Source organism: Penicillium concentricum (genome assembly GCF_028827145.1).
Source record: "Penicillium concentricum strain IBT 3081 chromosome Unknown utg000006l_segment0_segment0, whole genome shotgun sequence".
Classification (NCBI taxonomy): Eukaryota; Fungi; Ascomycota; class Eurotiomycetes; order Eurotiales; family Aspergillaceae; genus Penicillium; species Penicillium concentricum.
Window position 1 is genome coordinate 2,761,107 of NW_026622759.1, and position 26,109 is coordinate 2,787,215.

General features: G+C 48.4%; 10 protein-coding genes across 10 annotated transcripts; 4 read left to right on the forward strand and 6 right to left on the reverse strand.

Moving 5' to 3' along the window:
* Positions 1 to 156: 156 nt before the first annotated feature.
* Positions 157 to 5,849, reverse strand: N7517_011285 (putative DEAD/DEAH box helicase; the record flags this gene model as incomplete). Its single annotated transcript, XM_056729008.1, has 4 exons — positions 157 to 3,259; positions 3,307 to 5,063; positions 5,117 to 5,771; positions 5,824 to 5,849. The coding sequence occupies 4 exons, from the start codon at positions 5,847 to 5,849 to the stop codon at positions 157 to 159; spliced, it is 5,541 nt and encodes a 1,846-aa protein (XP_056574823.1).
* Positions 5,850 to 7,132: 1,283 nt separating this feature from the next.
* Positions 7,133 to 7,546, reverse strand: N7517_011286 (uncharacterized protein; the record flags this gene model as incomplete). Its single annotated transcript, XM_056729009.1, has 1 exon — positions 7,133 to 7,546. One exon carries the CDS (start codon positions 7,544 to 7,546, stop codon positions 7,133 to 7,135), a length of 414 nt encoding a protein of 137 aa, XP_056574824.1.
* Positions 7,547 to 8,221: 675 nt separating this feature from the next.
* On the reverse strand, positions 8,222 to 9,286 carry N7517_011287 (putative short chain dehydrogenase/oxidoreductase; the record flags this gene model as incomplete). The annotated part of the gene is made up of 2 exons (XM_056729010.1): positions 8,222 to 8,901; positions 8,971 to 9,286. The coding sequence occupies 2 exons, from the start codon at positions 9,284 to 9,286 to the stop codon at positions 8,222 to 8,224; spliced, it is 996 nt and encodes a 331-aa protein (XP_056574825.1).
* Positions 9,287 to 11,268: 1,982 nt separating this feature from the next.
* On the reverse strand, positions 11,269 to 13,620 carry N7517_011288 (uncharacterized protein; the record flags this gene model as incomplete). Its single annotated transcript, XM_056729011.1, has 1 exon — positions 11,269 to 13,620. The coding sequence occupies one exon, from the start codon at positions 13,618 to 13,620 to the stop codon at positions 11,269 to 11,271; it is 2,352 nt and encodes a 783-aa protein (XP_056574826.1).
* A 158-nt stretch (positions 13,621 to 13,778) lies between these two features.
* On the forward strand, positions 13,779 to 14,222 carry N7517_011289 (uncharacterized protein; the record flags this gene model as incomplete). The annotated part of the gene is given in 3 exon segments (XM_056729012.1): positions 13,779 to 13,947; positions 13,973 to 14,027; positions 14,040 to 14,222. The coding sequence occupies 3 exon segments, from the start codon at positions 13,871 to 13,873 to the stop codon at positions 14,220 to 14,222; spliced, it is 315 nt and encodes a 104-aa protein (XP_056574827.1). The 5' UTR covers positions 13,779 to 13,870.
* A 188-nt stretch (positions 14,223 to 14,410) lies between these two features.
* ubaA (E1 ubiquitin-activating protein ubaA) lies at positions 14,411 to 17,759 on the forward strand (the record flags this gene model as incomplete). The annotated part of the gene is made up of 5 exons (XM_056729013.1): positions 14,411 to 14,416; positions 14,472 to 14,560; positions 14,614 to 14,699; positions 14,761 to 17,542; positions 17,602 to 17,759. 5 exons carry the CDS (start codon positions 14,411 to 14,413, stop codon positions 17,741 to 17,743), a joined length of 3,105 nt encoding a protein of 1,034 aa, XP_056574828.1. The 3' UTR covers positions 17,744 to 17,759.
* A 417-nt stretch (positions 17,760 to 18,176) lies between these two features.
* Positions 18,177 to 19,426, forward strand: N7517_011291 (glutathione S-transferase family protein; the record flags this gene model as incomplete). The annotated part of the gene is made up of 5 exons (XM_056729014.1): positions 18,177 to 18,182; positions 18,240 to 18,408; positions 18,465 to 18,551; positions 18,608 to 18,786; positions 18,845 to 19,426. 5 exons carry the CDS (start codon positions 18,177 to 18,179, stop codon positions 19,424 to 19,426), a joined length of 1,023 nt encoding a protein of 340 aa, XP_056574829.1.
* Positions 19,427 to 20,042: 616 nt separating this feature from the next.
* N7517_011292 (calcium-binding mitochondrial carrier protein) lies at positions 20,043 to 22,221 on the reverse strand (the record flags this gene model as incomplete). The annotated part of the gene is made up of 8 exons (XM_056729015.1): positions 20,043 to 20,562; positions 20,620 to 20,652; positions 20,705 to 20,808; positions 20,870 to 20,931; positions 20,983 to 21,599; positions 21,673 to 21,880; positions 21,962 to 22,042; positions 22,092 to 22,221. 8 exons carry the CDS (start codon positions 22,219 to 22,221, stop codon positions 20,043 to 20,045), a joined length of 1,755 nt encoding a protein of 584 aa, XP_056574830.1.
* Positions 22,222 to 22,668: 447 nt separating this feature from the next.
* Positions 22,669 to 23,692, forward strand: ssn8 (cyclin-dependent protein serine/threonine kinase regulator SSN8; the record flags this gene model as incomplete). Its single annotated transcript, XM_056729016.1, has 3 exons — positions 22,669 to 22,828; positions 22,886 to 23,095; positions 23,148 to 23,692. 3 exons carry the CDS (start codon positions 22,669 to 22,671, stop codon positions 23,690 to 23,692), a joined length of 915 nt encoding a protein of 304 aa, XP_056574831.1.
* Positions 23,693 to 23,867: 175 nt separating this feature from the next.
* On the reverse strand, positions 23,868 to 25,322 carry N7517_011294 (FAD-dependent oxidoreductase; the record flags this gene model as incomplete). Its single annotated transcript, XM_056729017.1, has 2 exons — positions 23,868 to 24,278; positions 24,519 to 25,322. 2 exons carry the CDS (start codon positions 25,320 to 25,322, stop codon positions 23,868 to 23,870), a joined length of 1,215 nt encoding a protein of 404 aa, XP_056574832.1.
* Between the last annotated feature and the right edge of the window lie 787 nt (positions 25,323 to 26,109).

Genomic DNA, 26,109 nt, shown 5'->3' on the forward strand with positions numbered 1-26,109 from the left:
CACATAACTAAATACTCTGGAGCTGATATAATGAGGAGTCAACTTCACCATCTGATTTTAGTATTTTTTAGATATCTCTTACTTTAGAGATCTCTCACTTCAGATAATTCTCAATTTAATATCTAGTTGTAGTGTCTTATTCTTCATAACACATTCTTAAGCCCACATAGCCTTGAACTTGGTATCAAACTCAGTGTGCAGTTCTTTGAAGGCCTTGGCAACCAAGAACATAGATCTGTGAGACTTGTCCACTGGCTTGTCTTGCGTAGCCTTGAGCCCGTTGGTGGTATCTTTGGGAGCATCGGCGGCATCATCCCAGCTTTCCTCCAGCTCGTCGTCCTCCATCTCATCCTCCCAGCTATCCATCACAACCTTCTTCGCTCGCGGGCGAGCGGCGGGGACGGGGGCAGCCACCGCCTGAGTGTTGTCTGGTTTCACAGGCAACTTGCCGGCATTTTCAGCCTCGATCTGATCAACTGCCTTGTCATCCACGAGATTCTCGTAATCATCACCGCCGCCAGCAACATCGAGCATGTCTGCACCGATGTTACCGCCAGGCTTGAGGAATCCTTCGATGCTGGCCTTGATGGTTGCCAGAGTCAACGAGAAGTCGTTCAGCACAAACCAGATGTCGCCGCGGCGGATGCGGTTTGCAGTCTCCAACTGAGAAACACTTCCGTGCTTGAAGAAGTCATACAGGTATGCATTGAGAGGGGCCGCGTTCTCGTTGGTGTCAACAGGCACATATGGAATGACGGAATCCTCAATCCAAACGCCACTGCGAACCATCTGACTGAGTTCGAAGACAGTGCTGCATTCATCTCCATTTCCTGAAAGGGCAAAGAATGGGGATACGATTGATGGGGAGATGTGCTCCAACCCCGAGAAGCCGAGTTTCTCGGAGGTATTTTCTCCACCGCACTTGGTTCCACTGAATGGTAGCGAACGGTCTGGTTCGCTGATGTGCTGCTTAACAAAAGTGGAGACGTAGCCAGTGTAGATGTCCCGGACCTGTCTATTGTGAGCACGTAGGGCGGACGCTGCTTTTCTCGGCAAAGGTGGAAGAGCCACAGCCGAGGCGGGCTTCTTTTCTGCGCTTTGGAACGTTTCCAAGGTGGAAGCTCGCAAGGGAATGCGACCGAAAAGGTGGGCCATGACCAGCATCAGAGAATGAACTGTCTTTTTGGGCTTCGTCTCTATGTCCTGACAGATATCTTGGAGGTATCCCGAATTCAGTAGGGCATGGAAAGCAAAACTAGAATTCTCTGTGTAGTACAGATGAGAGATACAGCCCGCAAAATTCGTAGCCATACCTGTACCGCTAAGAAGATTGTTGCGTCTGAGGTATTCGATAGAGAATCGGAGATGGTGGAGCACGGTTTCCTTCATCTCAGGGCCACCAAGGTGGATTCGAGGACTTGAGAGTATCGAGTTAATCGATTTCACGGCAGACGGAGCTTGCTTTGAGCCTTGTAGCAAGATGAACAGCCGTAGAACCAGACTTGTTGTGATGGGGAAATGTCCATTAAGACTTGGGAGTCTTGAGCTCATCAGTCGTTGCACCTTGGATGGCGGAACGTGCTGGAAAACGACATTTCCCAGCACGTCAAAGCCACGACGTCCAGCTCTTCCGGCGGCTTGGCGGAAATTCAGGGCTGTCAAGAAAATGGAATCGCCTGAAAAGACGACCGTCTTACAAGGCATGTTGATACCCAATGCCAAAGTACCAGTAGCAATCACGACACGCAAAAAGCCTTTCCTAAAGAGGATCTCACAAACTTGACGGTACTTGCGATTCATACCAGCGTGGTGGACACCGATTCCTCGCTCTAGACCATCAATCAACCATTGAGGCACCGAGCGCCACTGCAGCTGCTTGGCATAGACATAAAACTCGGAAGCGGTGACCTTCTTGAAGTCAGCCAAATGGAATCCATCCACAGGCCTCTTCGGGTCAAAGAGATCAAGCCAGCCGAAATCAGCAGATGCTGATTCCTTGGCTTGCTCTGCCTTGGAAGTTGGCTCTTCATCGGCGTTTCCACTTGGCTTCTTCTTGGTAGCCCTTTCAAGCTTCTTCTTCGCTGAATTCTTGGATGTCTTCCATGCTTCCCATTTGGCGATCTTGGATTTCCATACCGGACTCTCTTCTTTCCATTTTGTCTCGGCCTTTTGTAGCTGTGCCAACAGTTCTTGGCAGATATCTTCACACTTACCGCGGTCGTAATTGAAGAATAGCGCGGGGAGAGCATTCTGAGCGTGTAGCGAGGAGATCAAAGGGAGGGTTGTGTCGAGCAGGTTATCGTTCTGTGTATCAGATAGGCCATTCATCCGAGATACCTGTTTCGACAAGTCCTCTTCTTTTTCGACTGCGAACCCTGCTGGGTGGTCAAGCTTGACCAAAAGTGTCTCAAATGGAGATTCTTGGTTCTTCATCCACTCTCCCAACACCTTTTTCAGTTGTTTTTGCCATTCTATGATGTGCACCTTTTGAATGACAATATTCGAGAAAAAGATGGACGGGTCCAGAGATGGGTCAACGGGGAACTGCTTTGTTTGGAGATCATTCATTGCTTTCCACAAAGTGAAGCAGTCACGTGGCTCAAAGTCAAGATCATCTGGGATCGATCTGGAGCGGTCCAGCAGGCTGGTGACAGGATGCACGAACGTCATATCATCTGCTCCCTCTAGGCCCAAACGGGCCAAGCTAGGAGTGCTGGAAAACCCTTTGAAGGAGAAGTCACCAGAAGGCTCGTACACGTACTTTCGCAGATCCGAATAACGGTGCTGATGCTGGATCATCTTGAGGTCGAATCCATTGGTTTTCTGAGCAAGGTCTAGCCAGTTGTAGAATTCCTGGGGATTTCCGACGGTAGCCGAGAGGGCGATAATTGGGCATGGGGACATCAGAAGCAGTTGTTCCCAAACGACACCATCCTCAGCCTGACCGATGCAATGAATCTCATCAAAGATAATACGTCTCAAGCGGGGAGTCCATGCATTGGCGTTCGAGGGATTAAGCAGCATGGTCTGAAGAATCTGGGGAACCGTGATGAGAATTTGGCATCCCTGGGGATTATTGATGCGGTAATCTCTTGTGTGGATGGCCCAAACGGACTTTCCACTGGTTTTGGCTGGGAATGATTTGGAGAATCGAGCTTGCACCTCGGCAGCGATCTGATTAACAAGAGCCTTTGTGGGGGCAACATAAACAAGAATTCCATCGTTATCTTCTTTCAAGATCTGTCTCATCGCATAGAAACTGACGAATGTTAGCATGATTCTGAACCAGGAGGTATTGCCACTTACGAGATGAATGTTTTTCCTGCACTCGTTGGGGCCACGATGAATGCGCTCTTCTTTGCATCAATCTGGTCCAACACTTCACGCTGCCAGCGATCGGGCGCAAAATCAGGCGTTCGGGAGTCGGGCATTGAGTCAATGCTGCGCTCCATGAAGGGCCCACCGTGTTGAAGCTGGAATTCAACTGGGCTCATCTCGATACTCATGCTAGGTGCTGCTTTAGGGATCTTGAACGATGGGAAAGATAGTTTCTGGTCACTATCGGCATGAAGCTGAGCAGCTGGCAAACCAAGTATTTGACAGACTGTCGAGACATATGTGACAATATCGGATGAGATGCCTTGCTTGATTTTCGCAAGAGAAGTGACAATCTCCCAAACGCGTGTCACAACCAACATGTGCTTTTTACTCTGCACATTTGTGCGTTCAACAAAGAGAAGGCGTAGCAATGTATCGATCATGCAAGTCAAAACTTCAGGCTCCAGAACTTGTCGACTGTCTTTGGGCAGACTGGTCAAGTATCCGTTGAGCTTTGTAAAACGAGTCACAAGATCATCGATGAGAGCGAATTCGTCATTATACACATTCTTCCACTTTTGTCTCTGTTTTTGGGTCACCTCCATTGCTTTTTGATGAACGAATGCTGCGGCCATCTCTTTAGTGGATGGTTTACCAGACTTGGAATGAGATTTCTTGTCTGATTTTCCTACGTCTCTGCTCGCCGGAGGGGTTTGGTGAGACTTCTGGCGTGCACTACTGCCAGTTTCAACAACGATCGGCTCCGGCTGTGAATTTGAGAGACTTGCAGCATAATCTCTCATCTCGGCCATAAAACGCTGGTTTCGTTTGTGGCTTCGCTCAACCTCTTGGGGTGTTAAAATGACTTTCTTTTGATCAAGGGGCTTGGAGCTATGCCAGTGGGTGTCTTCGTTCTCCTTGGAAACCTGGCTATCACTCGATCTATCAACTGCGAGGTGAACAGGCTTCAGAAGATTATCGAAGACTGCATTGCTGAATGGAAGCACCTTTTCAATGCCATGAGGCTTGGAGATACTTCCATGAGTAGCATCCTCAGAGCCAGCTTCGGCTCCCCCAACCTCTTCGCATTGTAGTGTTGTACCGCAAATGCCGTCCAACAGACACGCAAGGGTGTTGAACTGGGTTTGTGTGACCGATGAGATTAATTTTTGGATGCCCAGTTTCTCGACCATCCGCTGGACTTCGAAAAACAATGTTCCATCCACGAGGTCAGAAAGATCGCAAAGTAGGTTATGGTCGTTCATTGCTTTATTCCAAAGCTTCGAGCCTAGCAAAACCTTTGCCGTTTTCACAAACTCGTTGAAAAATTTCGAGTTTTTAGGTGCAGTGGTTTGAATTGATCGATCCGACAGTTGGGTGTTTTGCAAAAGTGCAATGTGCAAAAGCATAGACTGTGCTTCAATCTTGTTCTCGAGCTTGTCCGCCACGCCGCCCAAAAACATGGAGCTGAGCGTAGCAACCACAAGACATTGGCGCTGGGACAGCCCAGGCTGCTCAAGTGCCTGTTCAAGAACCTTTTCTGTTTGAGCCTGGTTGGACGGTTCGTTGTTGACAGAGTCATATTCCAGCGCATCCTCTTGGCTGTCTTCAATCTTTAATTGAGTGAGGGAATTCCACAAGTAATTGGGATCAGTCTTGTTTTGACTGAGCTTATTATCGTCTGTCTCAGGGCCAGTTGGCAAGGGATTTGTTTTAATGGAGCTTTCAATCACCATTGCCATGACCTGCGCATAGTGTAAGTATCAAACCCAGTCTACCGGGGGTCAGAAAACCTTACCTTTGTGTCACGGAACTCGAGAGTATTGAGCAGAGCAAGGTTGTATCCGTGGACAACAAACCAGTAGATCATGGTGCGGAGCTTAAATCTTGAGATCTCGCCACGCTTATCGATAAGGGAAGCTTTGTTATCGCCATCTTCGAAGTCGCTGCTATCAGAATCACTTTCAGAATCGCTGCTATCGATATCACTAGCAGTATCATCCCCGTGGTCGGAAAAACCGCCGTCATGACACATGAACAAATATGCCCCCGAACTTATCAGATGAGCTTTGAACTCATCGGACTGGAAGCTGTCAAACCTCAGAGCTTGGAAGAATTGTGATGGTTGGACGCGGACAGAAACAAGATGCTGTATGATTGCCTCTCGGGCAAGGAGGTACCTCGGGTGGAGGTCTCTGTGAACTCCTTTGGGAATACATAATGGGGCATTCTCGGCGAAAAAGACAACCTCAAAGAAACACTTCCGTTGTTGAAGCTTTTGTAACAACTTCTCGGCAAGATAAGTCGCATGCAAAACCTGGAAGCCCGGGCTGAAGTCAAGTTTCTCATTAGAAAAGCATTGGAGTAGAAGCGAATCTCCCTCGATTATGAAAAGCTCGTCACCAACAAAGTCACCGACGAGATCGACGACTCGAGAGTCTAGGTTATTGTACCTTCGAAAATTAGTAAAAACGAGCTAGTCCCAGCTAGAAAACCACTGCTCACCAGTCTAGCACAACATGGCGATCCATTATGTTCTCAATATTTCGATAGTTCGATAGTTCGATAGTTCGCCTAGATGGCTAGATATAGACGGTTAGTATCAAGATTGGATTGATATTCTGCACGAATATGAGCCGGTAGGCCAAGCCAAGAGAGCAAGGAAGAGGGAGGAGGTAGAATAAAAGGTTGGGAAGGAAAAATATGAGCAAACGGTCAAAAGGAGGGGCATGAAACAGGATATATTATTGCGCGTTCATTCAATGGCTCGAGATCCAACAAACAGCTTACCTAGGATATTCAGTGTGATAGAACTTTGACTCTTTTATTTTCTATAATCTGGCGTAAAGACAGTAGAATATTGGAGTTGAATTATTTCGGGTTACAACAGTGAAGGGATTTCGGGCAGAAAAGTCGATGACCGCCTTCTCCAGTATACGATATACGGGCATACTACATCGATCAAAACGGAGCAACCATCCGGTGAAATAAGGGCGTCTAATAAGCTTGGCGTGTGTATTTTTTTTGGGGGGTGTTTGCCCCCACACTGTTGGCTTTAACCTCATTTTACTTCCGCCTTCCAAATAGTAATTGCCGATAATATCTCGGTATATTGATCTAATGGGAGCTTTGTCTATATTCAAAGTAAATTGTTCATTTATTAATATTCAGAAAAGGCTCCAGAAAAGAGAGGTATCTAGCTGGTTGAATATCATGTGCGATTCAATGCATCTCTTCTGGGTTTTATGTATCAAAATGCCTGGTTATTGTAGGCAGATGATTACATTAATTTCATGAGCAGGTGGTCAATTTTCTGCTAGCAATAAAAGCCAATAGGAGAAAAGTCCCGAGTGGCCGCTATGCACTGCGATATTGGATTAAAGCCATATGCTGTATAACATACGGGCATGCATCCAGCATCCGAAGCGTAAACCCCAAAGCTTTACAAATCTCACAGAGTATGCTAAGTACAACATTGCCCAAGAGCAGCAGAGCTTCACAATAAAGAATTATTGACAATACTTCCTATAAAGCCAGCCCATCCCCCTTCCAGTATCGTCTCTTGCATACCAAGGGAGCAATGAGGGCAAGAGGGCCTGTCCAGGGAACCCAGTCTAAGTAGAAGGTCACATTTTCGGACATAACATTTGAAATATTATTTGAAGCAGGTTGGGATCCGTAATACGGAGAGAGACTGCAATATCGGTGAGTTCAAGTTCTACCCACCGAAGTAAGATAAGCAGAGGAGAGTACATACAGTTTCTTCCACTGGCCTTGGTCTTGAGGAGAGCATACCGAGGTATCATTACAAAGTTCATAAGCCACATACAGCCGAAGTTAAAGGAAGTTTCACCACCCCGGTAATACTCCAAAGCACCAGCGCGGCTCGGCACCAGCGCACAATGGTATCAGAAAATTCATAGGCAGCAGGCTCACGGCTGTCGTAAGAATGTCCGCGGCTGCTAGGGATAGGTCTAAGTCTGTCGTTACTTAGGAGGCATAGAATCCACCAGGCGGCAAGCAAGATGACAGTATAAATCAGAACAAGGATGGGTATGTAGATTTGAGGCCGAAATAAAAAAGAGTTCTCTTCGGTGAAACATGGAATGACGCTTGTATCGGGGTCTTTTCGGCGGGCTTCATGGCGGGCCTCATGGGAGTTCAGTAGAGCATCTAGATACTTGGATCCTCGAAGCTCCTCATTGGGCGAGAGTGTATTCGATACCATTTTGATGCGAAAAATGTACCTTCTATTGTAGTAATACGAACCGGGTGGGGGACATGGCCTTTATTTCTGCACACAGTGGACATATTATCGATTTGCCATTGCATATAAACGCATAAACCACATCCTTTTGGGCCCATGGAATACGGCTGAGTGATGGAAATCCCTCCAGCGCTCTTTACCAAGAATCCGGGAGTGACCTGAGCATTGGTCTACTGAGAGACGCACATTTTAGGGGCCTGGAGGAAGGCTCATCGGCTTCTCCGTTGCTTTTTGAGGATGAGTACCACGTTAGCGTCACACGACCTGGGCGAGTGCGTGATACTTAGGATAGGATAAAAATCTGAGTGAAATCCATGTCCGCGCGACCACTGTAGCCTCCAGCTGGGCAGGAGTATAATATTATTGAGCTACACATTTAGAGAGAGAGAGAGAGAAAGAGAAGAGAAGCCATACCTTATAAAAAATACCTATGCTTAAGGCAACCTTCCTCTTAAGAGTTCCCCCCAAGCTCCTGCCTAAGTTCCAAGTCATACGAGCTAAGCTTCACACTAAGGTGTATGCGCTTATTGTACAAAATCCTCAACGCCAGTGCCCTTCATTGAAAATTTTCGCCAGCTATATTCATATCTTTAAACTTGATTTTTGTGCAAATGTTTTGCCAGGTGAGAATACCGCTTACCAAGCAGTGTGTCCTCCATCAATAAGCAGAGTGCTCCCCGTCATGAAGCTGCTTGCATCAGAAAGACAGAAAAGAGCCGTACCGCGGAACTCCTCAGGCATTGCCAAGCGACCAAGCATGTTCTCCGCTTCCCAAGTAGCCCTAGCAGCGGGATTTTGCTTGAATACCTCGTCCACCATCGGCGTGATGATGTGGCCGGGGCACAGACTGTTGACACGAATGCCATGACGACCCCATTCCATAGCGAGAGAACGGCTTAACTGGATGACCGCCGCCTTGGACGAGTTGTACACGGGTGAGGTCATGCCCTTGTTGGCAATGAGGCCGCTCATGCTGGCTACTAGTAGGATCGAACCCTTCTGTTGGTATTTGAACATCTGGCGGGCCGCAGCGGTGGCCGAGTTAAACACTCCATTATAATTAATCGACATCACGTCGTCCAAAGCCTGCTGGGAGTGCTCCAGTGCGCTTTGGAGGTGGTTGATTCCCGCCGCGGCGATCAGACCGTCCAATCGCTCTCCCTTCGCTGCAATGGCTGCGAATGCATCATTGACTTCGGCGTTGTCGCGTACATCAATGCGGATGTACTCCAAACTGCTCCCAAAGTCGTCCTTGGCCCTTTGCTGGGCAACGAGAAAGTCTGGATGTGGAGATTCGAGGCGGTCCAGACAGTACACTGGTTATTTGATATTGCGTTAGCATGCGTTCATTTTGACATTGAAGGAGGAAACGAGATTGTAAGTACCTGTTGCCCCGGCTTCGATCAATGCTTCTGCCATTGATAGCCCTAGTCCTCGCCCACCGCCGGTGATGGCATATACTCGGCCCTCAAGATCAAACTCGCTGAAACGGTGGTGGTTGCGCAAAAGCTCTTTCGCCGGCATCTTTGATTGGATGTGGTCCGGGCTGTGGGTTACATTGTGGATATCATGAGGGCTAAACGAGCTCTTGGAGGTCGAGTACAGGCAAGTTGAGGGGGAAAAGAGAGAACGGGGAGCAGTGGTGGCAACACCAGCTAGCCGTGTACGAGCGGGAGCCAATACTCGGGGAACAAAAGACATGGCGAAGGGACGGATTGGGGATATATATAATGGAAGGAAGAGGGGATAGTATTAACGTATTAATCTCGATAACTGCGAAACGAGAAGTAACAAGAAGGACTGGTACAACCAAAGAGTTCACGATATTCCATCTATGGCATCAGGGTGATAGATTTATATGTCTAGAGAGTTAGAACGGCACTTCCTTAGAGAGCCTACCGAGAACAATAAGATCCTGCATAAAGATTGACAGGAAAAAAATCAATTCCAGTTGCGCGTGACCGGGTGGATAACTGCTTTCGCCTTTACTTAGATGGACCCAGGTACTTCGGTTGACCGAGAACATCCACAGTAAGGCCTAAGCTTGCCACCGGACCTCTGATTAGCCATAGAGATGGGGATATCGGGGAAAGGGGGTCATACCGACATCCAGAAGGAATATCGTGACCCCTGGGCTGAAGACGGTAAGATTTCGATAGGAGCTTCGATGGAATGGCCCACCCGGCGGGAGTATGCACGGTTGTCCATCACAATTGATCGTCTGTGAATGTGATTGGCTTGGAATCTGTTTCTTTTTTTCCATGGCGATCTCCGATCTTGTTCCGGGTCGAGGGGCTGGACAGTTAGAGGAAGATCAGAAGATCCCGCGAAGCTGAAGCTCTCCATGCAGACGGGGAATGCCGGCCTCTTCCAATAAGAGACTCGGCATTAACGGCTAGTTGGACACGTAATGCATTTCTTATTTTCTTCGAAATGACTTCTGAATATTTTGAGGTATTCGAAGGCTCCAAATTCCACGGGGAAAAAATTGAGTGACAAGTGATTACTCGTCTTCTCCTTTCTCGGCGTCCCGGGCCCCTTGGGACCACCCCGAGTTCCACCTCAAATCCACCCGGGCCCCATCACGCAAGTTGTCCAGTCCCGAGCTTTAATTTTTGCTTTATTTTATTTTTAGGATGGAAGGAATGGACCACATGAGCTTAATGAAATCTCATACCAAGCCCGGGATTTCCTAATTCGGTAATCCTTTTTTACATCTCACACCGACTCCAGGGTTGTGAATCAGTTATGTGGAATCCTCCGTACTTCACTTTGAGATCTTTGGGTCTTTCTTTTGCACTGGTAATTGGCAAGGAACTTTAACGCGCTTTCTATCAAGCTTTCTCTATCGGGAACTAAAAGCTACTACGGAGTAATGTATGTACACACTGCATGCCCAGTCCACTCCATATGCTTTTTTGTGGTTTAATGAACCCGAACTCGCTATTGAGACCGCCTTTATAGACCCATTTCGCAAGCCCTAAACTATACATGTGCTCAAAATCCCGTTCCGACTACGGAATAGGCAGGGGCTATCGAAAGATCGAAGGTGATCTCGAACGTCTTACGGGCTGGCAAGCGTACTAAATTCAGGTTACCTGTCCCTTATGGAGTACTTCGTACAGATAAGGGATAAGTCCAGGCAGCCACACCTCATCAGTAATATGTACCCCGTTCTCCTGCCTTCAATGTTGGAATCTTTGTAGTTTGAATGCATTCACGAGGTTGTCATGATGAGACAGTGGGTCGAAATCTGGATCCATCCTCCGGGATTGAGGTCTAGTTGAGATTCAATCATGTATTTCTATCAATAAAGAGATAAACAATTCGATCTGCAGGGACACGGTGTAGGCATTCCTTCTCTCCCGCTTCTCTCCTACGACTGGTTTTCAAATGAACAGCCCGGCGGGCGGGCACACATGATCCCATCTCGTAGCAGTGAATGAACAAATTCGATTTCATGGGAAATGGCTTTGGGAAGACCGCCACAAGCAAGTAGTGCAAGAAAATAATATAAAAAAAACTCCCCTCCCCCCAACAGATCAATGTAATATTCAGACTCCTGTCAACCGTCCCAATTATCCGATGCCCTTGGGATAAAACGCCAATTTCTCGCCGGGAATGCTCGTAAACAATACAACAAAAGCAAAGGACCCATTGGTGTCCATGGGCCGCTTCAGTCATTATGGCATACCCGCGAAACCCGCAGTCGTCTCCGGTCCGAAGCCGCTGCGAAGACTGCCGAAATCTAGTTTCATGAGCAGACGATCCACGCCAGCTGCTTTGTGGGGCACGTAATGGCTGAAGCCGGGGCTCGTGCTGTCATCTTGGCGGGAACCAGGCCACATCTGACCGAAGTTCGTTGCTAGTCCTTCTCCCGAGCGACTATCGTCAATGTCCCGCAGGCTCCCAATGAGATTTTTAATGCCCGCCTCGACATCGTTTCGAGTGGCGCGCAGCTCTTCCCATACCTCGCGTTCTTCATGAGCATAATCTATCAAGGCGTCTTCCACACCTTCATCTGTTTCCAGATCCATGTTGCGTTGGATGGTTTCCAATCGGATCACAAGAGCGACAAAGCGGTCGATATGTGTGAGAAGTCCTCTCATTGTGTTTGTGAAGGGTAGTTCGGTCAAAAAGAGGGATTGCACCAGAGATGACAAGTGCCGACGGTGGGCAACCGTGAGAGCTTCGGGGTCATGTCGTCCCATGGTCTGCTGGCCAGACTCAGAGTCTCTGGTAGGAATCCGGTCGGAAGACACTGCCTTGGAACTGTGGTGCGATTTAAAAGAGGATGCGGTCCCAGGTCGGGATCCAGGGGCTGATGATGTGGACGAAGAGCATCCTTCAATCCATTGGCGAAGGTGCTGCCACGACTCATTTACGACGTCTCCTTGGAAAAAGCCACCAATCTCGGAAAGCATGAACAGACATGCGCTGGCCGTGGCCCAGATATGGCGCATTTGGCGAACACGAGTGTTATCTCTATCTCTTCTCGCCTTCAGCTTAGCTTGGCCAAACATACTGCTGCTCCTGGGTGGTCCCCAGGGTGTAGGGTAGTTCCGCCGCAACGGAGTCCGTTTCCAAAGATCTCCGAGCCGGATTTGAGCCCGCCGTATTCCTAGGAGATAGGAATGAATCTTAGAATATATCACAATATCAGAGCTCGAGATGAATAGGTCCAGAGGAGCTCGGATCTGTGCAGCGAGGCTTGTGGGCATGGGAAAGAGCAGGTCTTCAAATGAGACCTTTGAGATTTTGGATATTGAATCGGGAGTTTGGGCAGGGGTCATCGGTCGGCCACTTTTGCGGCCACTGATAGACAGACAAAGAAGCTCCCGGGCAAGTTCAAGCTCTTCGTCCGCCGGGTCCTCCTCTTTTTGTAGTGAGAAAAGCTCCGCCCACGTTTCAGCTAGAGCAGCCGTGACCTCACCTTCTTTGATGGTCAGAACGTCAAGTTTTCCCAAGGGACGGGTCGCTGATGGGCCTCGGCGCCGGCTTTCCTCAATTCGGGAATCTGCATGTGCTACAAGAGCCACCACAAACTCCCCTCGTCCTAGCAAAAGGAAATTGTGAAGCAAAGTAAGAATTTCGAGGATTTTCGGGAGGGGCAATAGTTTCGACAATGTTGATTGAGAAAGGGAAAGGCGAATGCAGTCAACGGCGGAAGTCAATTTTGAAGGCGAAATTGGTGGTTCTAGGCCCGCAAGTTGCTCGATATGCTCCCGGTATAGCGTCACCGGTGTAGTAGAGGTTCCTGCTATTGAGGTTTTCCGTTCCGCCCGAATATGATTGAGGGATTTGCCAATGAATAGTATTGAGCCTGCCGTTTGTGTCGTAACAAAAGTTGGAAGCAATCGGGCGTTGACGCTGAATTGTGCCTCGTCATTCGCTTTGTCGGTATCCTCCTGGATGAAAAAGTCTTCCTTCCCGTAGATAGGAAGTTTCCCATAGAGTAACCACATCGAAAGCTGTTTCATCCATGCTCTCTCAGCCGATGTCGCCAATTGCAGGGCCATCTCCTTGATATCAAGATATCCTGTTTGAGCTTCTGTCCGCAAATGATCCATGAGCGCTGCCCCTGTGGAACCATGCAGACGTTCGGTACTTTTCCTTTCCGGTTGGATGAACCGGATAACAGCCCAAAGCCACTCCATGCGCCGCGTCCATGGTGCAAACTCTCCCACGATAGTCGACAATGGGACAATACCATACCCTCCGACATATCCACTGTCCTCTGCGAGGATTGCCCTCTCAACTTCTAGGATCTTCTTTTGGAATTTATCTAAATGCGTTCCAACAATAGCTGTAGAGACCGAGCGGCATATGACAGATGGGCTCGCAGAGGATATATCGGAGGCATGTTTCCGCAGCTGCGCGTGGAGTCGGCTCAGGTGGGCAACGGAGGCGAGGAGGGCTTTCTCCGGAGGTGAAAGGAGGGAAAAATCATCTTGAGTGACAGCGTTTTCCCCTTCTTGGGTATTGAAGAGGGGGGATGGCTGGCCGGAGAGGGAGAGTAAGATCTCATGGAGCATTCTGACGAGAGTTCCCTATCGGATATCAACGAGCTGATCGCAGGCGTATATGCGGAAAGCTTACCTAGAGAAATGCCTTCTCTCCACTGGGCAGTTTTTCCGCTGCCAGTATAATAAACCGCGCCCCACGAATTCAAAGCGACACATATGAAGTAAAGTGTTTGATGGCGCAAGCTTCGCGTTGGTGCCGAGACGCGTCAAACGTGGCGTGTTGAATAACGAGCTTCAGGACCAATCCGAGGAGATAGGGATGGTTGTCATTCTCCAGAGTCGACCCCAAATCTTATCCAGATGTACCACAGCTTCCAACTCTCAACAATACACTCTGTAACTCGAGAACAATAGCTCCCAGTGGTTTAATGAAGTATCGCGGGGCTAAAGGCCAATCGGCCTCTCACCGCCCATTAGTCATCTCTTAGCTGTCGGGCCACCCCTCTTACGTCGTTGCGTTGTCCCTCTCTCGATCTCTCTCCTACTTTGTACTGACTTGTCCCTTACTTATTCACTCCTACCTCCCACGGCGTTCCGTTTTTCTTATCTTCTACAACACTCTATCATTCGTCGATTGCGTTCGGATTGCTACTCTTCTCCGTGCTCGTTGAGCTAGGTACCTGGTACGCTAGGCGTTGCAACTTGATTTATCATCACTATTGAAAGACTTGCTCCATCGCAAGGCTTTCATCTCCTGACTTTCATCATTCCTTTAAATATTCCTGTTCGAGACGCGGCTAAGCCCGGAAAGCGCAGAGCCTCTGAAGACGACGTCGGAGCTCGGCCAGATAAAAGAACCATGACGGTATGGTTAGTCTTGATCTTAGAGATAAGATTGCCACTAATATATTTCACCAAAGGACACCAAGATGCAGGTCGAGAACCCTCAAGAGACCATCGAAGCGATCAAGCATGGGGAAATCGACGAATCACTGTATAGTCGGCAGCTGTAAGCGCCCTCCATCCCTCTATAACATTCAAGTATGTACTGACGCCTTAGAGATACGTTCTTGGCCACGAGGCCATGAAGCGCATGGGCTCTTCCAATGTTCTGGTCGTAGGTCTTAAGGGCTTGGGTGTGGAAATCGGTATGTGATTCGACTATTAGTCAACCCTTGCTTTCATCCCAACATCTGATTGTCTCCATAGCCAAGAACATCGCCCTCGCTGGTGTCAAATCCCTCACCCTGTACGACCCCGCCCCAGTTGCTATCGCGGATCTTTCTTCCCAGTTTTTCCTTCAGCCAGAGGACGTCGGCAAGCCCCGTGCTGAAGTTACCGCCCCGAGAGTCGCCGAGTTGAACTCCTACGTCCCCGTTACAGTCCATGAGAGCGAGAGCCTCGTGGGCGATCTCGAACAACTAAAGCGCTACCAGGCAGTGGTGCTCACACAGACGCCTTTGAAGGAACAACTTGTGATTGCCGACTTCTGCCACAAGAACAAAATCTACCTTACAATTACGGATACCTTCGGTCTCTTTGGTTATATCTTCAATGACTTTGGAAAGAACTTCACCGTCGGTGATCCTAACGGTGAAGAGCCTGCTGGAGGAATTGTGGCGGATATTAACGAGGAAGGGTTGGTTTCGGCGCTCGATGAGACCAGGCATGGACTCGAGGATGGTGACTTCGTCACTTTCACTGAAGTCAAGGGTATGGATGGCCTAAACAACAGTGATCCTCGCAAAGTTACTGTGAAGGGTCCCTACACTTTCACCATTGGAGATGTCTCCGGTCTTGGATCCTACCAGGGTGGTGGTCTATTCAGTCAGGTCAAGATGCCCAACTTCATTGATTTCCAGCCACTGGAGGATCAACTTAAAAACCCCGAGCTTCTCATGTCCGACTTTGCCAAGTTTGACCGGCCGCAACAATTGCACATTGGTATCCAGGCTCTTCATAAGTTTGCGGAGACTCATGGTCGCGAATTGCCTCGTCCCCACAATGATAGCGACGCCCAGGAGGTTCTGAAGATTGCTAACGATCTTGCTGCGGCTGGTGAGGAAAAGATTGAACTGGATGAGAAGATTATCAAGGAGTTAAGCTACCAGGCCCGCGGTGATCTGAATCCCTTGGCAGCTTTCTTCGGCGGCATCGCCGCCCAGGAGGTTCTGAAGGCTGTCTCCGGCAAGTTCAGTCCTGTGCATCAGTGGTTGTACTTTGACTCTTTGGAGTCCTTGCCTTCATCGGTCACTCGATCTGAAGAGAGCTGCAAGCCTCTTGGTACCCGCTACGATGGTCAAATTGCGGTGTTTGGCAAAGAATACCAAGACAAACTTGCCAATGTCACCGAATTTTTGGTCGGTTCCGGCGCTATTGGTTGCGAGACGCTGAAGAACTGGGCCATGATGGGTCTGGGCACGGGTCCCAAAGGAAAGATTTACGTTACCGATATGGACCAGATTGAGAAGAGCAATCTTAACCGCCAATTCCTCTTCCGCCCCAAGGACGTCGGTAGACTCAAGAGCGAATGCGCATCTGCGGCCGCTCAGGCAATGAACCCAGACTTGGAGGGTAAGATTGTCACTCTTCGTGATCGCGTCGGTGCCGACACTGAACACGTCTTCAATGAGGATTTCTGGAATGGTCTTGATGGTGTGACAAACGCTTTGGACAATGTCGATGCACGTACATATGTCGATCGCCGTTGTGTCTTCTTCCGCAAGCCATTGCTGGAAAGTGGTACCCTGGGCACCAAGTGTAACACTCAGGTCGTCCTTCCTTTCATCACAGAGTCATACTCCAGCTCTCAGGATCCCCCGGAGAAGTCGTTCCCTATGTGTACCCTGAAGAGTTTCCCGAACCGCATTGAGCACACCATTGCATGGGCAAGGGATGTCTTCCAGACCTACTTCGTTGGCCCACCTGAATCAGTCAACATGTACCTCTCGCAACCTGACTACATTCAGCAGACCCTCAAGCAGGCGGGTAATGAGAAGCAAACCTTGGAGCACCTGCGTGACTTCTTGGTCACTGAAAAGCCTCTAACTTTCGATGATTGTATTGTCTGGGCTCGCCAACAATTTGAAGCACAGTACAATAACGCGATCCAGCAGCTCCTCTACAACTTCCCCCGAGACTCCAAGACATCATCCGGTCAACTATTCTGGTCTGGACCTAAGCGTGCCCCTACACCTTTGAAGTTCGACAGCCTTAATCCCACTCATCTCGGATTTGTTATTGCTGGTGCTAATCTCCATGCGTTCAACTACGGTATCAAGAACCCCGGTGCGGACAAGGGCTATTACCGCAGAGTAGTTGATGACATGATTGTTCCCGAGTTCACCCCGAGCTCAAATGTTAAGATTCAGGCCAATGAAAATGACCCTGATCCGAATGCCCAGCCATCTAGTTCGTCTAGTGATGAGCAGGAAATCCAGAAACTGGTCGCATCTCTTCCTTCTCCGAAGTCTCTTGCTGGGTTCCGCTTGCAGCCAGTTGAGTTTGAGAAGGACGATGACACCAACCACCACATCGACTTCATCACTGCGGCTAGCAACCTCCGTGCAGACAATTACGAGATCCCTCAGGCCGACCGACACAAGACCAAATTCATCGCAGGAAAGATCATCCCGGCGATTGCCACCACTACTGCCCTGGCCACCGGTCTTGTTGCTCTCGAACTATACAAGGTTGTTGACGGCAAGGACGACATCGAGCAATACAAGAACGGCTTCGTTAATTTGGCCCTTCCGCTATTCAGCTTCAGCGAGCCGATCGCTAGTGAAAAGGGCAAGTACCAAGGCAAGCAAGGCGAAGTCACAATCGACAAGCTCTGGGACCGATTCGAGGTGGAAGACATTCCCCTCCAGGAGTTCCTCGAATTCTTCGCCGAGAAGGGCTTGGACATCACCATGGTCAGCTCTGGAGTCAGCTTGTTGTATGCAAGCTTCTATCCCCCATCGAAGGTCAAGGATCGCCTTCCTCTACCGTGAGTATCTTTTCTATAGCCCCATGCGTGAGTCAAATTGCTAACATTATACCTTACAGTATGAGCAAGCTTGTGGAGCACGTCAGCAAGAAGCCAGTCCCCGAGCACCAGAAGAACATCATCTTTGAGGTGACCGCAGAGGACCAGACAGAAGAGGATGTCGAGGTTCCTTACGTGATGGTCAAGCTAGGCACAAAATAAGGCGATTAGAATCTACGGAAAGCCAGTTGGCTACATATTGCTAGTACAGTAGCTAGATATCATGATTACTCAACTCTCTACAGTCTCTGTTCAAATATATTTAGATAATCAATGTAAGCTATATTATATCTTTGTACAAATTACAATATCAAATGGGCTTTGCCAAGACATCCAGATCGCTTTGTCAAAGCTGATGGATCTTCCGATAAGCAACTCTGACTCAGCATTTGGTCATGCCCGGGGACGTCATGACCCCCGCAAAGACATTTTTATTCTTCTTATAAATACAAGTGTAAATTCCCTGCCGCTTATGTTCTTTATTCTGAGATCTCAATCATTGTGGCATCTTTCACGTCCAATTATCCGCGCAGAACCTCTTCGTGCAGCTTACCAAAGCTTTGTGTTCCCCGCACCAATCACCTATTCCCGCAATATGGCTGTAAGAACTAAAATCGGCTACAATAGCTCCAATTGCTATACTGACTTATAATGCCAGACCGGAAATCCCATGAGCATCACCGATTGGGTGAAACCTGGCGACAAATCGGGAGAGTTCAAACGCCAGCAATCTGTCTTCCGGAACTGGATATCTAGAGGGGCCGGCGCCCAATTCCCTCCAGAGAAGGGCCGATACCATCTTTATGTCTCTTATGCCTGTCCTTGGGGTATGAAAGAGCATCTAATTGACTTGCCACTCGATCTGTGACTCATTATCTACTAGCTCACCGGACTTTGATTACTCGGAAGCTCAAGGGTCTCGAGGACTTCATCTCTTTCTCTTCGGTGCATTGGCATCTTGGAGCGGAAGGTCAGATCTATCTCACAAGTCGTGGGGAAATTATATGGTTCTAACTCATCTCTTAGGCTGGCGATTTGCTACTCCCGATGAGAAACTGTCGGGGGAGAACACCATTCCTGATCCTCTACACCCAGAATTCACCCATATCCGACAGATCTACTTCTCCAATGATCCAGAATACACGGGCCGGTTCACCGTCCCAGTTCTCTTCGACAAGAAGACCAAGCTGATCGTCAGCAACGAGGTACGAAACAATCTTCCCAGACGATGCCATTTTCAATCCCAAATTCTTACAAAACCAGAGCTCGGAAATCATCCGCATGCTCTACCATGAGTTCGACGATATCCTCCCAGAGCAATACAAAAACATCGATCTCTTCCCCAAGGCTTTACAAGCCGATATCGACGCTTCCAACGAATGGATCTACAACGACATCAACAATGGCGTATACAAATCCGGTTTCGCGACCACGCAAGAAGCCTACGAGAAAGCCGTAACAACACTCTTCTCCTCACTCGACAAGGTCGAAGCCCACCTCGCCAAGCAGGAAGCAGCCTCGAAGCCGTATTTCTTCGGCGACGAGATCACTGAGGCTGATATCAGACTCTACACCACCATCGTTCGGTTTGACCCGGTCTACGTGCAGCATTTCAAGTGCAATCTGCGTGATATCCGCTCTGGATTCCCGGCTATTCACCGCTGGGTGCGCAGGCTGTATTGGGAGGTCCCTGCTTTCGGGGATACCACTGACTTTGAGCATATCAAGTTCCATTACACTAAAAGCCACAAGCAGATTAATCAGTTTGCTATTACTCCTCTGGGGCCTGTGCCGGACATCCTTCCTCAGGGTGAGGAGGTTAGGGCTGTGCAGGCGGCTAAATAAGGGGTTTAGTGATAATGCCTTTCTGCGGCTCGCGAACTGAGTAATTTAAGAGTGATCAGAATGGTATTCATGCAAATGTTTCAAAGTATGTATTATCCAAACGTATAGATTTTCTTGTAATAATAGACAAAATGGAAATCAAAAGTCCCGTGGTATTGTATCGACGCCTTGCCATGCTGATGTGGTTGGTGGTGTTTCCCAGTGCCCTGTATCAAAGGTTGGTCAAAAGTACAGTTGTCTCAAGTGAGCGCAACATGAGCAATAGAAAGCAAATAAAAGTTACAGATTGAAGCATTGTTGATATCAACCAAAGGTGAATGCAACAAAAAAAGAAGCCAATGTTGTGATCTTTCGAATTATAGCAAAGAGATCAAAAATGGGAATGGGGTGCATCTCAAATGCACCCATGAGTGAGGGGGTGTGCCAAGTCTGTCGATGGCTTTTGTGGGTATCTTGGGGACAACGCTTCTAAATGTCAAGCCAGTAAATAGCAAAGATCGATCCAAAGGCACAGGAATGGATGTGCTGGAGTGAAGGTCGAAAATGCATGCGAATGGCTGAGTGGTATCCGCGGGGGTATGCAAGGAGGAAGTGAGGGCTTTTTCGGGCTGGCAGATTATCGTAGGCCAAGTATGCGTTTCGCGTTCTCATAGACCACGTAGCTGATTGACATGGCCGGTGCCACTTTGAGAAGGTTAGGTGTGAGACCCTTGTACAGACCACGGGGTCCCTCGGTTTTGAGTGTGATCCTTAGAACCTCGCCAATCCCTGTGTATGTAGGTGGATGCATGATCGTGCCCTGGGTTTGAAGTCGAGTGCGGAGAACATTGAGCGGGTAGACAATACAGGCACTGAATCCTCCACTCATAGCACCAATTGCACCTGTCGCGAAGTTACCGAGGGGGACGTCATCCTCATGACAACCACATTCACGGGCCTTTTTAGCAAGAAGTCTCCGTTTGAGGTATTCAAATGTTGATAGATCGATTGCGGCGTAGGGGAACATCCCCACGAGGCCAAGCGGGAGTCCTCGGAAAAAGCCAACCAAGCCATTCTTGTTCCACACCTTTCTTGCGGTAGCTGCGATGAGTTGATTGCCTATCGGGCCACCTTTCACGGTTTCACACTGCATGCGACTATTGATAATTGTAAGCCACAATGCTTTAACAAATCACTTGGGTCGATGTACTAACAATTTTAGGGTATCAAGGGGGTAGACGAAGCATCTAGTCACAATTAGATCCATGTTTCCTCTCATCAATGACGTGCATGACCTACTGGGCAACCATGCCACCGAAACCACCGGACATGAATTGTGAAGTGGGAAGGAGTCGCTTGGTATCATTATGTCCTTCGAGTTTTGCAAATGCTCGTTTCGCAGACTGTTCTCAGGTCAGCATTCGTCTAGTTGCGTAGACGAAATTGGATATCAGGAGTACAAACCTCGTAGGCACCAAACTTGATCGCAGACTCTGGCATAACCTTCACCACGTTCAAGCCGTTCCCTACTGATGGTTAGTCGTTGCCGCTTCGAGCCCAGATCGACAACTACGAACCTGCGAACAAACTTCGCATTCCTCCAGCTCGCCATAATACTTTGAGCCCGTCGAGCAATGTTTTGGAAGCATTCCCTGCCGCAGCCAACGGGGCTCCGTCCTTCGCCGCCTGAACCGTTGCTTTGACGCCGGTCTGTGCAATGAGATAGACTTTGAGACGATCGAGGGGGGCGGTGGCCGTCCTTGACACGGCACCCGCAATTCCACCTGCAAGGAAGTAGCCTAGTTGAGGGGTATTTTCGGTCAACTTCCGTCCATAATATCGGAGACACATCCGCATGGCGGTAGTCTGGGGAAGAGCCAACCACTCCAACTCCAAGTCGACGTCTAGCGAGGCATAATCATGCTCGTAAACGGGTCCCAACTTTGAGATTTGGCTGGTTTGCGCGTGCGCTGAAGGAAGGAGGGAGGCCAAGGCGGGGAGAGACAGAACGTTGTACAAAAGGTGTTGGATGGCCAGAATGTAAGGTGAAAGAAACGGATGGTCTGTACCTAAACCCTGCAGGTCATTGATGTGGACATCTCCTTCCGGGTTTAGATTGCCCGTAGCCGTGTAGTATGAAAGGACGGCGTGTAGGTCGGTCGGGGACTGGACAGGGAGGAATAGAAGGAAATCCCTAAAAGAAAAAAGAAGATTATATGTCAGCCTAGACTGTTCAGCCTTCACTTGACCAGTGCGAATGCATATACCTCCACTCTTTGTAAGAGATCACCCCGTCATTGTTTTTGTCGACCTCGGCGAAAAACCGGTCCAACTTGGCGTTCGAGACCGTGACTCCGGAACGTGAAAATGCATTTCGCAATTCTGTCTTGTCAATTTCTCCGCTGTTGTCTCGATCGATGCTCTGGAACATCTGCCATAGCCCGTCCTCGGTGCGGTCGAGAAATGCTCGGAATTCTGGTGATTATAGGATTAGACCAAATAATGGCGGCCAGGACACCCCTTCCTCAACTGGCGAGGTAGTTCTTGTGAGCTTACCGGCTTGGTCGATACGTCCATCGCCATTCGTGTCCACCTCCCGGACAACACTCAGTACCATATCGTCTGCATTTTTTAAAGCTAGAAAGAGATTAGGCGCGCAAACATAAAGGAACCCGGTCAAACTCACGATGATCGATCTTCTTTAACCCCTTTTTTAATCCAGTCAGGTCGATATGGCCCTCTCGTCGGGTATCCAAGGTTTCCCAGAGTTTGGCGACTCGTTTGTCGCGTTCATCTTTTGACTCTTCGGATGCCATAATGAAAATTGTTACCGAGCAACCATTTCTTTGCTTTGTTATAAAGGGATGTTTAAACCAAGACCCATCGAAGTTAAAAATAAGATCGAGGACATAAAAAGGATGACGTGAGGTAAAAGTTATGAATATGAATACCTAGGTAGTTAGCCCTTTGTAATGATTAATAGGCGCCCGGCGATTTGACCTTTGACGCCATCGGATTATCTTGCACGGGACCAGGGCTTGGCCCTACTATCCCTTTTTGGGATTACAACCTGACCTCATATTAGATGACTTGATTCTTATATTATTGATTGTTTTGTTTTTGGTATTTTCTTTGTTGGTGATTCTGCATTCTCATTTCATTTTAATACGTGGCCTGCGGGGTCAGCTGTATAGCCCCCGGACCTCGGATCAACCATGTCGTGACGGCTTTCAATTTGCGAGCGCCATCATCAAACTTTCAATATGGCAGCCAACTACTGGGCATCATCCCAGCGTCGACACTGGCTATTCTCTAGAGAGAAGTTAGCCGATATCCGTGAAGGATTACGGGAGAAGGATAAAGTTGCCCATTCGCAGTTCCCGCTGCCAGATCAGCGACTACTGAATATCTACTTTAATCAGCGTAGGTGTTGTCAATATGTCCATTATTTTGAACTTTCAGGCTAATCGAAATCATAAGAACTCATCAAGCTCGGCAAACGCATGTCCACTAGACAGCAGGCCATTGCGACAGCACAGGTGTATCTCAAGAGATTCTATACCAAGAATGAGATTCGACAGACAAGTCCATACCTCGTGCTCACCACAGCCTTCTATCTTGCCTGCAAGATGGAAGAGTGTCCACAACATATCCGCTTTGTGGTCGGCGAAGCGCGCGGTCTGTGGCCAGGTATGTATCCGTATATAAAGCCATAAACAAACAAATCGCTAACTATTCACAGAATTCATTACCCCGGATGTGGCAAAGCTCGGGGAATGCGAGTTTGCCTTGATATCCGAATTGAGCTCGCAACTCATCGTGCATCACCCTTATCGGACTTTGTCCGAACTTCAGACCGAACTATCACTCACCTCGGACGAAGTCGCTCTCGCCTGGTCGGTTATCAACGATCATTATCTGACAGATCTACCACTTCTACACCCGCCCCATGTCATTGCCATCATGGCAATCATCGTCGCCGTTGTATTCAAGCCCACCCACCCATCCAGCTACCCTGGAACCGGGCAATCGGCTTTGGCGGGCTCCATGAGAGATGGAGGCGGCATGCAGATGCTGGCCGCTTTATCAGATAAAACTGGATCCGGTCCTCCTCCTAAAATTCAGAAGCTTATCGGCTGGCTTGCGGAAAGTGAAGTCGATATCAAAGCTATCATCGAATGTACACAAGAGCTGGTCTCGTTGTACGAGGTGTGGGAGCAATATAGCGAGAAGAACTGCAAGGAGTTGCTTGGAAGGATGGTTAAGAGCAAGAACTTGGACAAATGATGCCATCCCGCATCTTGTACTTTAACACAACCCTTTTATATCGATGTCTCGGTATTCCAGATAGGCAGTTGATCCACGTATACCCACTCTAGTTTTGACGACTTTCCCCCCTTTTTTTGGATACTTCTTGCTGCTTATCTACCTGGCAAGATATGGCTGCCAATAAGGTTCCAGGTCAAATTATAGCGGGGATCAGCTTACAGTCTGAAGACAAGCGCGGTGATGTGTGACATTGGATAAACTTGGGGAAAACAAAAGAACAGTACGATAAATGTGAGACTATCTCCTTCATATCCACTCTCCACTGCTGGAAAAATGGCAATCCAATCTCTTCCAAAAACTTGGGAGATGCACTGTTCAGTTGACGGAGCAACCAATTCTCGTGGGCGAAGTCGGGGTCACTTTGGACTCGAAGTTTATTCTGCTTGCTCTGAGGATCAACGACTATCTGAAATGCCTTTTCCCTCTCGTTCGCATATATGTCCAGCAGGTCGGACGACTCCCCTTCAAGAATAACCATCTCGAGGATATCGCATAGAGCTTCCGAGTCAATCAGTCCTGTTGAAAGTCCGATACCACCCATGGGCTAGTAGTGATGAAGTGAGTATCAAAGACATATCATGAAAGGGATGAAGAACTAACGTTATTAATTAAGATGAGCTGCATCTCCCGCGAGCACACATTTTCCCCTTCGGAATGTAGAAGCACATAATTGATGGATCCGATAGAGAGAAGACTTGATTACTTCTACGTTAATTGGCCTGGGGCCAGGAAGCATTTTTCCCAGAAGAGACGTGACATGGGCGATTGAATTTATTCCGTCAACTGGCGTCTGATCTTCTGGGTTCAAGCTGATAGCACATCGGTCTAAGGTCCGTTTTCCAGCTTCAACGGGTTTAAATGGAGTGATAATACCCCAGTATATCGGGTGCACAATGAACTGGGTTGGGAACTTAGTGTCGAGATTTGGATCCTCGAATAGCAAGTCGATGGATATTAGTTTCTCTGACCAGCTGTGTCCTTTCAGAGGAATATCCAAAAGCTTCCTGGTAGTCGACTGGCCGCCATCAGCACCCACTAGATATGATGCTTGGAATATTGTCTCGGTATCGCCTCTCCTGGTCGTGGCGTCGACGCCTGAAGCATTCTGCTCAATTTCTACCAGGGTCTCTTCAAAATACACAGTAACCAAGCCCGTTGCGGTTGCTTTCTCGAACAACAACTTGGTCAGCTCTCTCTGCGGCAGATACAAGATGCCACCGACATCATGGGGCTCTTTTGTATCTCGAGGAATAGACAAACGAGCGATCATGTCACCCATTGTGTAACCTCCCTGTCCATCGTTGCGGATCAGCTTACGCCAGCAAAATCCCTCTGAAAAAAAAAACCCTGCCTTCTCTATATCCGGTATCACCCCCATCTTATCCAGGGTAATCAGTGCGCTCGCGTAATAAGCCACAGCACGCGGTTCCTCACCTAGCCTTGATTCCTTTTTTACCACGTCGGCCACGATACCAGCTAGCGCAAGTCTCAGCGCAATAGCAAGCCCAACTGGGCCTGCACCCACGACTAGCACATTTCTTTGTGACTTCTCTGGGGTATGGACAGTTTCCGAATGTTGCGATGCCATGGTGCTCCAGCAACAAAATTGTATGAAAGATAGGATCAATGAGTGAACGGGAATGGGTGAGCAACTTTGGAAGGGTTGAGCAACAAACAATCAGAGGCTTAATTGAGTATTTATGTCTGTCTACTATAGGATATCCAAGTTGATTGTCCTGTATTGTGCTACTTTATAGATGTTAAACTGAGAAGCCGGGTATTCTTACTTTTACACTGCCAGCCATTCACATTCACATTCAACCCATCGGCACTAATCTACTGGGGAAGGCAAAGTGCTCTTCTGCTACTCAGAGCCAGCATCCCGTAAATCGGATTTCGTCCAGTCCCTGAATTGTCTCTGCACGTATCTCTATTACACCCAAACCTCATTTGTAGCAACTATATCTGAAGAGATACGGGTCATAACAAGAAGAGAAAATTGAAAGGGATACTCGCAGGTGGGGACATCGCGCCTTCCCAATCTATGGCTTCATGGAGGCATCAGGCCATAACAACGTTCGACGGTACAACACTCTACTGCTCCACGGTACATATAAAATGGATTGTCCATTGGATTGGGTCGAATGCCCACGAGTTCCTGCCTATCTCTGTGATCACATTAGTCCCAGCGCATTACGGTATATGCCAGCTTTGATCAAACTCTGTTTCAAGAGGTCAAATTACAAGATATGTCTACACGTATAGAAATATTAAACGCTAGTCACGATAGGATGTTTGTGACAAATAAGGCATGCACTTTTCTTGGATTCCATATCAAGGGCATTCCCGAATCAAGTCATTCCCGAATCAAGTGT